The following is a 12,472-nucleotide window of genomic DNA, read 5'->3' as shown; positions in this document are numbered from 1 at the left end:
TGTCCCGTCTGTAACTATAATTTTGCGGCAGCTCCTAGGCTAGGTTAGGTGATGTTCTTGTGTTAGCTTTCCTTACGAGATGTGGTTTTTCAGTAATAACTTTTGGAATTTTAAAATGTCTAAAATTGGAAAAACATGGTTTTCCCCCAATTATTTTCATCAGAACAGTTCAAAGTACCTATACTATATATATATTTCTTTTATAGGAATATTACTTTCCCCAATAGGAGTCTTGTGGTATAATAAATATTACCCATATTTTTATTCTAAACCTGGTTTGTCCCAACCAACTACAAAGGGTCCCAAAATACGGTATTTGTTTACAAGAGCACGCTCTCCATTTAATCCAAAATTATGCATTCCGGCAGCTCTCCTCTTTTTGTACAGTAAAGAGGAGGTTCTTTAAATGGGGGAAAGCAAAAAATAGAAAGATTTGTTGCGCTACAGTGGGGAGGGGGAGGGGTTGGTGGAAGAGTTTCTAAACGACCTGGAAGTGACATCGTCAACCAAAGAGAAGTTTGTGATGTCAGCATACCTTTGTTATGTATTCAAAATATATACTAAAATAGAAATGGAGTAATTACTCAAAAGTGTCACTATTTGTGAAAAGAAATTTTTTAATTGGTTAATATTTGATAATAAATCTTATTCATTTTTTATCTTAAGAAACTATTTTGGGAATTACTAATTTTCCCAGACAACGTTTTGTTACACAATGCCATATATCGACCACTGCCTAAGAAGGCCTGCCAATTTCCCGCCAATAAAAACACGCTGCAAAAATAGTCATTCTCTTTTTTTTTTTTTTTTTTTTTTTTTTATTGTCAAGTATTTACCAAATTAAATATACAATTCACAAATAGTGATACTTTCGAGTAATTATTCCATTTTAAATTTAGTATATATTATGAATATATACCAAATATACACTGATGTCCACGAACTTCTCTTTGATTGACTATGTTGACGATGTCAGTTCCAGGTCGTTTAGAGCCTCCTCCACCAATCCCTCCCCCTCCCCCTCCCCCCATTGTGCAACATATCTTGCTATTTTTTGCTTTCCCCCCATTTAAAGAACCTACTAAATACTGTAAAAGAAAAGAGCTGCAGGAATGCAAAATTTTGGAGTAAATGGAGAGCATGCTCTTGTAAAAAAAAAAAAAATATTACCCAAAATACCAACAAATACACCGAGAGCACTTATTTTCTTCATTAGGAATATTGTGACAGTAGATATTTGACGAAAATAGTCCAAGCTCAAGAAAAATTCTTAATTAAAACCTGGGGCTGTACGTATGATAGCGGCCACTGGTATGGTAGATGATTGCTGACTAAAAATATGGCAATACAAGGGGGGACATCAGCCCACCCCTTAGGTAAGTTGGTAAGGATATGGCTTGTAGGTTAGGTTAGGGGGGGGGGTTAGTTTACGTTAGTTGGTGTCCATTTTTTATGCATGCTGAAGGAACTGGCCGCTGATATACAAAGGCTCCAAAACCTGTAACTACGTGAATAGTAGCTTTCGATAATGGGATAAGTTATTCAAATAAATGAACTCGAAGAGACCTTTCGCAGCCTTTGAATATCAGCGGCCAGTTCCAGCCGTGTGGATTAAAAATGGACATTGATTAAACTAAACTTCCCCCCCCCCCTACCCTAAATACAAGCTGTGTCCTTACCTACTTTCCTAACGGGAGGGATAACGCCTCCCTGCGAGCCCCCTTACAATGACATATTCTAAGTTAGCCGTAATCAAACATACATATGGCCCCTATCACACATACACCCAGACCTTTGATTATAAGTAAATACCCTACCTAATATTACACTATACCATACTATAATAAAACAGAAACCTACAGTAGGGCTTAAAGAAACGCAGCCTGTGGTAATAGGTTCTTTGTGGTAATAAATACTTTATTTACCACTACCATTAATCTAAAAATTGAAACGCAAGTTAAGCTATCAAAAACATATATATAACGTTAAAAGGGGAATCAATTCCCAATATAATTACCTGAATTTCTATTCACTCAAAATAAATTCTGGCTTTTGTTTACAATAATTTCGTTCAAGTTGAATTGTTTATTATTGTCTCTGTAACAGCACCTCCACATCTCCTCCGCTCTTGCTTCCGAGCTCTTGAAGTTTCGTTCATTTTCGGTCTAATAATAATAATAATAATAATAATAATAATAATAATAATAATAATAATAATAATAATAATAATAATAATAATAATAATAATAATAATAATAATAATTCATTAGTTATTTAATCAAAAATAATTTTTCTATTACATTTTCTACTGTTGAAAGTTGTGATTTTATATCTTCTATGCCTGCTGTATCGCATTCCCTTATGAATTATCCTTACTCCTATTTTTACAAAATAATTCATGTTGGTAAATTATCACAATATGCTCTCATTTAGTATTGCTACTATCATTATTATCCACTTCCATTTTTCCTCAGTATTCCTTTTATATTGGACACGGTCCTCTTTCCTCTAAACCTTAACTCTCCTATGTAGACTTGGGATACTATATCCTATTACCACTCGTATCTCTTTCAACTCCTCTTATAATTTTTCAAACTTTTTTTTCCTTCTACACTCGCATAATAAATTCTATTGCATGTGTGTTTTTATTTATTTATTAGACATACCTTGAGCGCAAGGTATCCTGACACACCTCTCTCTCTGAGGAAGTGCATCCTGTCACACCCTTGCTGCGCTGCGACTTGCGAGTTCTTGCGTTTAGCCCCACCCACCACATCTGCCATATGTCTCTAAATTATCTGTTTGGTTGTAGATTTGTTTAATTCACTGTAGAATTGATGCTGCACGTATGAGTGCTATACCTATGAATATGAAATTGCTATTATACATATGTAATATGATAATAGTTTTAAGTGTAAGGTAAAATTCGCCAACACTGTTAGTGAACTCAACTGCATACGCAGTGTCACTAATATGTTATAACAATATTTATGTGATATTATTAAACCATGTGTCTTTATTGCATGCCATAATAATTGCGTTTTCTTACTATTGTACATCAGGCATGTTTTCTGCACGAAGATTTCTTACATTATCTCAAGAATTCATGGTTATAATGAAGACTTGGAAATTGGCTTATTGATTAGGGAAAAAATCATTAGTACCATTAACCAGTAGAAAGTACAAAATAAAATAACTTAATATTTGTATCCTAATACCAAAAAAAATACATATTACGCTAACCTTGAACACCCTCCTTAGCTATTACTTAATTACCTCAGCCTTTCTCCGCCTACACATTTCTTAACATTGTTTCAATTTCCAATTATTGTTCTTCAATTCGTCATTGGGCTCACACATCCTCTATTACATTCATGGCAGTTGTATTCCTCAGTCATTATAAAGGTGAGGCTTATACTGACCGTCCATACACGAGCAGTGTTAATGAGACACCATATGTCGTGCATGAACAGGATATGTGTCTCGCTGGGAAGAGAAAATAAGTGAACTTTAGCAGCAAAGACAAGAAGGATGAGGTTTGTAACATCTGCTGTAAATCGTCCCTCGACAAGGAGGACCAGATGTCACTCATACCATGCACATTCTTGAGTAGAGAGATTTATTTTAGGTATTAAATTCTGGAGTAAAAATAATTATTTTAGGTATTAAATTCTTGACTAAATATTTATTTTGAGTATTAAATTCTTGAGTAAGTAAATTTATTCTAGGGTAAAGAAATTTCTTTAGGTAATTAAATTCTTGAATAGATAGATTTATTTTAGGCATTTAATTCTTGAATCAAGATTTATTTTAGGAATTCTAAAGAATTAAATTCTTGAATAAAGAGATTTCAGGAATCAAATTATCGAGTAAAGAGATTTCAGGAATCAAATTATCGAGTAAAGAGATTTCAGGAATCAAATTCTTGAAAATTTATTTTAGGAATTAAATTCTCATTCAATTTAGGAATTAAATCCTCAGATTTAGTTTAGAAATTAAATTCTTGAGTAAAGATATCTATTTTAGGAATTAAATTCTTGAGTAAAGATATCTATTTTAGGAATTAAATTCTTTAATAAAGATATTTGTTTTAGGAATTTAATTTTTCAATAAGGAGAATTAGTCGAGATTTATTTTAGGAATTAGATTCTTGTAGAGATTTACTTTACGAATTAAATTCTTGTAGAAATTTATTTTAGGAATTAAATTCTTGAATAGAGAGATTTGTTTTAGGAATTAAATTCTTGAATAAAGAAATTTATTTTAGGAATTAATTTCTTGAATAGAGATTTATTATAGGAATTAAATTCTTGAATAAAGATATTTATTTTAGAAATTTAATTCTTGAATAGAGATTTATTTTGGAAATTTCATTCTTGAGTAAAGAAATTTATTTTAGGAATTAAAATCTTGAGGAAAGATGTTTATTTCAGGATTTAAATTCTTGAGTAAAAAATTGTTTTAAGGAATTAAATTCTTGAGCAAGAAGATTTCTTTGAGAAATTAAATTTTTGAGTGAAGATATTTCTTCAAGGATTTGTATTTTTGAGTAATGAGATTCTTTTAGTAATCAAATTCTCCAATAGAGAGATTTCTTTGAGGAATTATATTTTTGAGTTGTGTAAAGAACAATGAATATATTCTACTAAATAAACATTTGAAAATCTGAGTAAAATTAGCAGTAGATGCCACCATATAGGCATATCCAGCTAGAATTATCATTTATTAGAAATAGAAAATTACAATTACCTTAGATGTGTAATCAATTACCTTTCAATCAAATAACAATTTCTATAAGCTTGTCTAAAAGTGTTGGCACAATCTTTACGGATTTCCGGGTCCTATTGCTCCGGATAGCATGGTTGGTAGCGTCACGGATCTCGGCACAGTGTAAAATCCGGACGTCGGACGTCGGACGTCGGATGCCGTCTGGGAAAATAGAAAATCGCTTGTATCACCAGAAAAGACGCAAAAATACACCTCTTTTTTGTGATACTTTCTGTTATTTTCTGAATAGTTTATTTTAAAAGTTACATGAGACTACAAGTTGAAATATACAAAAGCAGTTTTACATATAAGCATGTTAGTGTAATGTAAGTGTGAGACGATGCACACACAAACCATCCAGGCCCCTCTTTGTTTTTTTTAATGTGCTGTTAATATATCACTTAGTACATCTTTCACAAATCCAAGTTTCATTTAATAATGTTTTGGCACCTTTATTACCACACACTGGATGATATCATATTCTGGGCATCCGACGTCCGACGTCCGACGTCCGGATTTTACACTGTGCCACGGATCTCTATTATAGAGGTCCTGAGTTCGGTCCCCGCCAGGGACGCGAATACCGTGAGACCTTCTACCGGGGGTTACTCCCACGTGGCGCCTGGGGGGGAGGTTAGAGGGGACTAGTGATAGTCCCAGCTGGCTAATGGTCGCCCGAGGAGGATTTAGTCTCTGTGGAGACCTAAAACCCGCAACTTTAACTTTTTTAACACAAACCCTACATACAGGACCAACAAGATCTTTGTCGTATACTGTACATTATTAGGTATTTAGAGTATAAAGCTGCGTATTCCATGTCAATTGTCAAATTCTTACTATCAAAGCATTTAGAAAACAAGAAAGTCTTTGGTTTCTTTTTGAAAACCTGAATATCTTTTCTTTTGGATGTCTAGTGGGAGCTTGATGTATAGACTTGGGGCTGCATATTTGAAAGCCAGAGTACCTACAGTAGTCATAAATCTTGTCTCCAATAAATTGAAGCCACCTGCAAATACAGTATTCTCATGTTGACACAATTCATTGACTCCACTGTATAACAATTCTCTTAAATATTTTGGATGTCTGCATCTATTATATCGATTTATTAAACATACTGTATCTTAAACTCCATTTTGGCTTTAATTGGCAGCCAGTGTAATTCAATTAGTATAGGAGTAATCTTGGAATGCATTTAAATAAGCTTTACAAATAATGAATAAACAGTTATCTTATATATTTGACAGGGGCTATGCTACTTCATATTCGTAGGTATAAGACTTCTATTCCCAACAGCAATTTAACATTGAATCAAACAAACTTGTAACCATACAAATAGTGTAGGGACAGAGGGCAAAGATGGTGTGCAAGTCTAAACGCAGTATCTCCAAGAGCAGTAAAGATTTGACAAGGTGTATTTCCTCAGTGAAGTGTGTCAAGGAAACCTGTGTTGAACTGTACATACTACAGGATACTAAAAGCTCATAGCATTCTCCTAAACTGTCTTTTTTTTTTTAATTTGGGGAGTGTTTTTGTATATATTAAATAGTTTGTCTTTTCTGTACAGTAGTATACGAGTAAATAGGTTTATGGACACAAATCTAAATCTGTACTATATACTACTGTGTACAAGAATTTTGTAGGTCTGCAAGCAAAGACTTCCCTCGTTAGCATTTTTTGTGGACAAGTACCAATGACAACAATACAAAATCTGTCATGCAGTGCCCATACACAACACGCAGTGTTCCTGTGACTTTTACCCCATTTTAAAGAAAAGACAAAAGTAGTCTTCTCCATATAGGCGCCTAGTAGAAATTTAATTGTAAGTGTATAAAAAAATTACTTAAGTGTCCAGTAAGCATAAATTAAGTCATTCAGTTAGTGAAAGTGAACATCTTTACAGAGAGAACTTCCCATATTCATGCTCATGGATTGAGAATCTTCTTCCAAGCAGTAACCCTGTTCAGCATCAATGACCTTTGATGTCAGGATGTTAGAAAACTTAAAATAAATCAATCAGTCATACTTCTCTGCATCTCCCCAAGCTAGCAATGACTCTCTTTTAAGGTAAAGAGGAAGTTAATTTGTCAGTAATTTCTATTCTTTATTATGAGTTATCAATTTGTATTCATTTCTGATACTAGAGTTTAATTTTTTTCTTTAAAATTATAAACCTATAAAAATGTATATACTGTGCTGTATATGTATTTATGATTGTGTACATTGCATCAAGTGAATTAAATCTATTCCTTTATGGGAAAAAGTGTCTTGATTTACGAGCGTTTTGGGTTACAAGCTCACTCTAGTATATTGTAGTAAAGTATTTCAAGAAGTGCTCTACCTCAGTTCATCTCATGTAGGCTACTCCAATAATACAAGACAGGTAAAGTATTAAAACATCCATGACAATATATAATATGTAAATAACTATAAGAAAAATACAAGGCCAGATAAAACCAACAATTTCAGTTGTTCATTAAAGAAAAGTTAAAACTCTCTCCCAACACGATGCAGTTTGACAGTGCAGGCAGCGATACTAATTTACAAAACCCTTATTTCAATGAGACCCTTCAGACAGAAGGGGGTGGGTGTTGAGAGAGCTAAAAGCACTGTCAAAATAGTTCCATTATAACCAATGTAGAGTACAGTACTCTAAAAGTATTTCAAATTCAACCTACTCCTACCAACTGCCAAATTGCCACATTTGAGAAGCAGCATAAGGCATAAAATGAGCTCCGAAAAGGGAGGCACAGTAGTTAGTCTGCTGAGGATGTTACTACACACTTAAAACAATAAGCCTTTATATCTTTGACCAAGTGAACTGGAACCAAGTTGACCTAGTTTACTTATAAGAGAATGGATGGCTCTAGCAAAGATAACAATCAGGGTACTGTGTGTACTTATATGAACATACACATTATGACCCAGAATCAAATCACAAAGTATCTTATTCTTTATTCAATAGTATTTCAGCTTTACATTATAATTTTGTCTATCTAGACTGATAAAGTACCAAACTTTCTAAAAACAAGACACTTTATATTCAAAGCAAAATAAGTAGTGAGGCTAATGTCCATAAATGAATCTTATATCTCATAATATTATACCACAGCAACTAAAATGATATAAAGCAACTAAGCAAATTGAATATCATAATATATAAGGATCCCATAAATATAAAATCTTGATCAGCAAACTGCATCAAATTACATTAAATACAGCCCAAACAGATTTGTGCGACACATCTTCCACCTTTACTGGGTTCAATCATTTTCATAAGTAGTCATAAGTTCCATTGTAATATAGTGTATAAAATACTCTTTAGAAATAAAGTACTGAGTAGTATTTCAAAAGAATTAAAGTAAATATTAATTGAGCCAAGTATCAGTGGAAGGTCGAATCTTTCAAATAAGATTTGTAATGTATATAATCTATTGAATTATTGTATTCTTTAAGTGTTTAGAATTATTAGAATATTCATTTGCTAATTAGTGAATGAAATTTCTTCCATAATTGCAGTTACAGTAATTGGATATTGCAGTCTTATAACTTTCAATGTGTACCCTAAGAAAAATCAGCATATGTACACGATGAAGAAAAATCTAAATGTCAAAACAATTTCCTAATACTATAAAAAAATATAATAACTCTTCCCAAATCTTGCTTTAATTTCTCAGTAATGTAGTATGTTATAAAGGAATGTTCTTTCAAGTGCTTTTGTGATGAAATTTAGGTCATAAATTTTCATATGCTGTACTTTACAGTGCATCAGAAGACACTATATAATAAATTATGGTCTGTACAATGTGAGACATCAAAATCTAAAACCAAATCTGTGTTTAACAAGTACAAAATTGATAACATCTGCTGTGAGTAAAATTGTAAAAGACACAATCAGACATTTGCCGAGATATTCCATGCTGTACTGAGGGAACCCCCTACTCTCTGACTGGTGAAATCCCTTGGGTTAAATTAGGTTTTGAGTTTTAAGGTTATGAAGATTAAAGTTTCTGACACGAAACATTGGCATCAATATTAATCCACTTGTGGTACCACAGTGCCAATAAAACTCACAGGGGTAAAAAGAAACATAATGAAAAGAAAGAATTAAATATCCATCTTGGAAGTTCTTAAAAGGAGAAAGGGCAAAGTGAACTACAATGATTAGGCTACATAAAAATCCTCCTGACTATACTTACTTAGATTTACTACAAATCGTAATACATGTAGTTGATGAATCATTCTAATGTAGAACTTACCACCGTTTGACGAGAGCATCTGAAACTAGACAATATAAACCTTGGAATAGCCAATGTATTTCTTGTCCTGATAGTTTAACTATTATTTCTTTTGTGAGATCTTTAACCTTTTGCTCCCAGACTTATGAAGTGGCTATAATGGAGGGGTCAAACAATGGAATCCTTCCTTTCATATTGCCTTTGAAGGTATTAATGAAAAAAAAAAAACACTAGATTTGATGTGCCTCAAGAAATATTTAGCAGTCTACATTAAAATGCCGGTCTATCTCTTAAAATCCCAAATATTTATACAGTAGTGATGATATTTTTAATACATTGTGCAAACCTAGTTTACTTGGAAGAGCTTATAATGAGTTAAACAGTTACCAGTTGGCAGTTCTTTTCCTGATTCTTTGCTAATTTCCCTTTATGAAATGGGCATTGAAAAATTCTAAATGACTAAAATAACATTATATCGTGCAAAATGAAAAAACATTTATATGGAACAAAAAACTCCAGATGAAAATGCATAAATTATTATCAATATTTTGAGAGACATTGTAGAATGATAGGTTCTGGGACTATGAAAAATATCTATGCAATGCAATATACCAATGTACTGTACTGTACTGTGTATGCTGTAACTTCTGTGGAAAAACAGTATTGAACACTCCTTTATCTGAACTTGTACATAAATTTCATTCAGAATACAGGTGTGATTCTGTAATACTAAGACTATTCCATATAATAATTACAGTGCACATTCCCCACTGGTGGAAGACTTAATATCTACTTAACAAAGCCCATATAAAAGTCATACAACAGAATATCACAATACCCAATCCTTCACTACAGAATTCCTCTTAAAGCAACTTATTTTACTAGGCAAACTTGGGGTATACCAAAACACCTAATTTGCCCTGGAAGTTCATATCTGTGACAGGCATCTTTGTTGATAATTCACATCCTGTTGTTTGCATCCCGTTACAGCATAGGACAACTTTACTCTGCAACTTTGTGAAAACTCTACTGTAAAAATCTGCAATTCTTGTGATATGCTTGAGAATCCTTTAGACTGACAAAGTTCTTAATTGTAGTTAGTTTTTCACTAACAAAGATTAGTATTTTTTTTATGATAATGTCGAGCCGTCGGAGACGTCAGCTATTATATATTCACCGGCTAAGTTTAATATTTAAAATTTTCAAATCCATTTAACTTAGGCTTTTATGAAAGTTTGACATTAACATTTGGTACCTGAAAACGTTCATCCCTGATTATGACTTAAAACTATCATATAATAAGCAATGTATTATACATTAAGAGGTATATTCCTGCATGAGGCATATATTGGAAAATTTAAAAATTCAACAGATTCAGCCCTCATTTACATGAAAGAAAATATCCTTTACTTTCTGGAAATAAGGAGAGTAATAGTATATAGTGTATCACATTTTGAACAACATTTTCCTTTTTGCTTTGATAAATTGCCCAATTACTTATGGGAAACACCATCTTCATTTAACAAATACAAACATTGAAAAAGTAGCCCATTTTCACACAAGGAATACTCTATCGTTTCTAATCATTTAGTAATAACAATTACCCAATTTATTCACAGCAATTACACATGACTCATTTTCTTGAGTGAGACCTTTAATATATTGACTTGCAAATGAAGGAAATTGCAATCAATAGAATCCTGAGAATGGTGTATATACTTCTTACTGCCATATAAGTAAAGTATAATTATAATAGTCACTCATTGATCACAGGCCAAGAAACAATGATTTTCTATCATTTTTCATCATAGATTGAAAAACTAAAATCCAAACTACTACTTATTTGAGAAATGAATGATGATTTTTACTCATTGCAGTCTAAGATGACAAAATTCACTCTTGCTTAGTTTCATGGGTATACCCATGTCTCCATTCTGGATTATCTCTCCAGATACAATAAGTCAAGGCTGTTGCCAGTGATAACCAGACAACATAAGGGATGATCAACAATCCAGCCACGTCATCAACTTTCCAAAAGGAAAAGCCTGTAGCTACAACTGCTGCATCAAGAATGAGAATCTCTACCAAAGCCTGAAATTAAAAGAAATCTTATGAAAATTTATGGGAAATTCAAAACCTTGTAAAGCTATATCAATAGAAATATAATTCTTAAAATAACTGTCCATGTATGGGAGTATCACTTAAAAGTATTTATGCAGCAAAATAAAAAAAATCTTTACTGTATCCCTTTGGTGTCCTGTCCCTTAGCTTTATGCCTTATATATTTTATCAATCTCCTTTGGTGATCCTCTTCCAAGCCGTCCCAGCTTTTATAACATTACCCAGTTCATATTTTTAACCCTCATTTAAGGAAAAACTCCAAGTGAGCCCTATGGAGGTTTAGAATTATGACTAAAGAAGTCTTGTTTAAGTAGATTAAAATAGATATATGATTAACAGTCCCCTCCAATGGTTTCAAGAAATAAAAAGAAAGGAAAGTAAAATAATGGGACATTACTAAGATGTAATATACTCCTAAAATGGAAAGATGGTTGTTGGGTGAGAAATGAACGCCCAGGTAAGCAAGGTCTCCAGTGTTAGTAAAGTTTCTTGGTGGTTAACATGTCATCATTTAGCAGACTTAATCAGCATTGGGGGTGCTGTGCATTCAATAGAGCCTAAACCTGTGTCTCCCTTATAAACTATGATTCCGTGCTTTGCATGTTGATACACAAGCCCTAAGGCAGGGATGACAATATCTCATTTTGTGTATTATGTCTTATTTGGCAGGGTGCCAAATAAGACATAGGCTTAACAGCAGAGGACTTTCCCAATCATAGGTTTATACATTGTCAAAACTCCTATTAAGACCTGTATATTTTTTCAGTCCTTGTTATGTTTTAATGTTAAAAATGTTTTATTTCCTAGATTATGAATTTACTATACTGCATTAAAATAGGGAGTGACTTCAGTACTATCCCTGCATTTTGGTGTATTCCAACTTGCCAAAATTCTACTTGCACCATATCATAGGAACAGATCTCAGTCCTGACCTAGGGACCACCTTTATAGTACTTTATATGTAAATTAAACTCTACATTCAAGAACAGGCAATAAAAAAAAAACTTTAAATACCTGCATCTGTCAAACTAACTGCAAAATTTCACAGCATGAACTTGCTGTCCCTTACAAGAAGGCAGCTACTAATTAAGTCCCTTAACTTCCCTTAACTTTCATATATGAAATTATTTCAATAATATATATAATCTCAACTGGACACACAATGACATTTAATTAAAAGAAAACAGGCCCTAACCATGTTAAATGCATAAAATGATTACCAGAAATTCAACACCATACGAAACTGTTAAACAAGACAACCAACAAAACACTTACATTCTAAAAGTAATAATCTAGACCTTTACAACCACTTTTCAAATCAAATTGATATACAGTATCAAGAAAACATT

At 32.7% G+C, this 12,472-nt stretch overlaps 2 protein-coding genes across 4 annotated transcripts in view; both read right to left on the bottom strand.

The window, feature by feature from the left end:
• LOC137643913 (zinc finger protein OZF-like) overlaps positions 1-2,685 on the bottom strand; it is a 41,416-nt gene extending 38,731 nt beyond the window's left edge. Inside the window, exon 1 of one of the 2 annotated variants that reach the window (XM_068376672.1) lies at positions 2,667-2,685. The gene's annotated coding sequence lies outside the window, so the exon portion shown is untranslated. Of the gene's footprint in view, positions 1-2,017; positions 2,149-2,666 lie in introns of those variants that run through there. The other variant, XM_068376671.1, reaches the window with a different exon arrangement.
• Positions 2,686-7,709: 5,024 nt separating this feature from the next.
• The window catches only part of Tspo (Translocator protein), a 48,562-nt gene continuing 43,799 nt past the window's right edge, over positions 7,710-12,472 (bottom strand). For both annotated transcript variants that reach the window (XM_068376669.1, XM_068376670.1), the window contains exon 4: positions 7,710-11,093. In XM_068376669.1, the coding sequence (XP_068232770.1) occupies positions 10,896-11,093 (198 nt within the window). In that variant the 3' untranslated portion in view covers positions 7,710-10,895. The remainder of the gene's footprint in view (positions 11,094-12,472) is intronic.

This window comes from Palaemon carinicauda, chromosome 7 (assembly GCF_036898095.1).
Source record: "Palaemon carinicauda isolate YSFRI2023 chromosome 7, ASM3689809v2, whole genome shotgun sequence".
Classification (NCBI taxonomy): Eukaryota; Metazoa; Arthropoda; class Malacostraca; order Decapoda; family Palaemonidae; genus Palaemon; species Palaemon carinicauda.
This window is presented reverse-complemented; position numbering and strand designations above follow the sequence as displayed.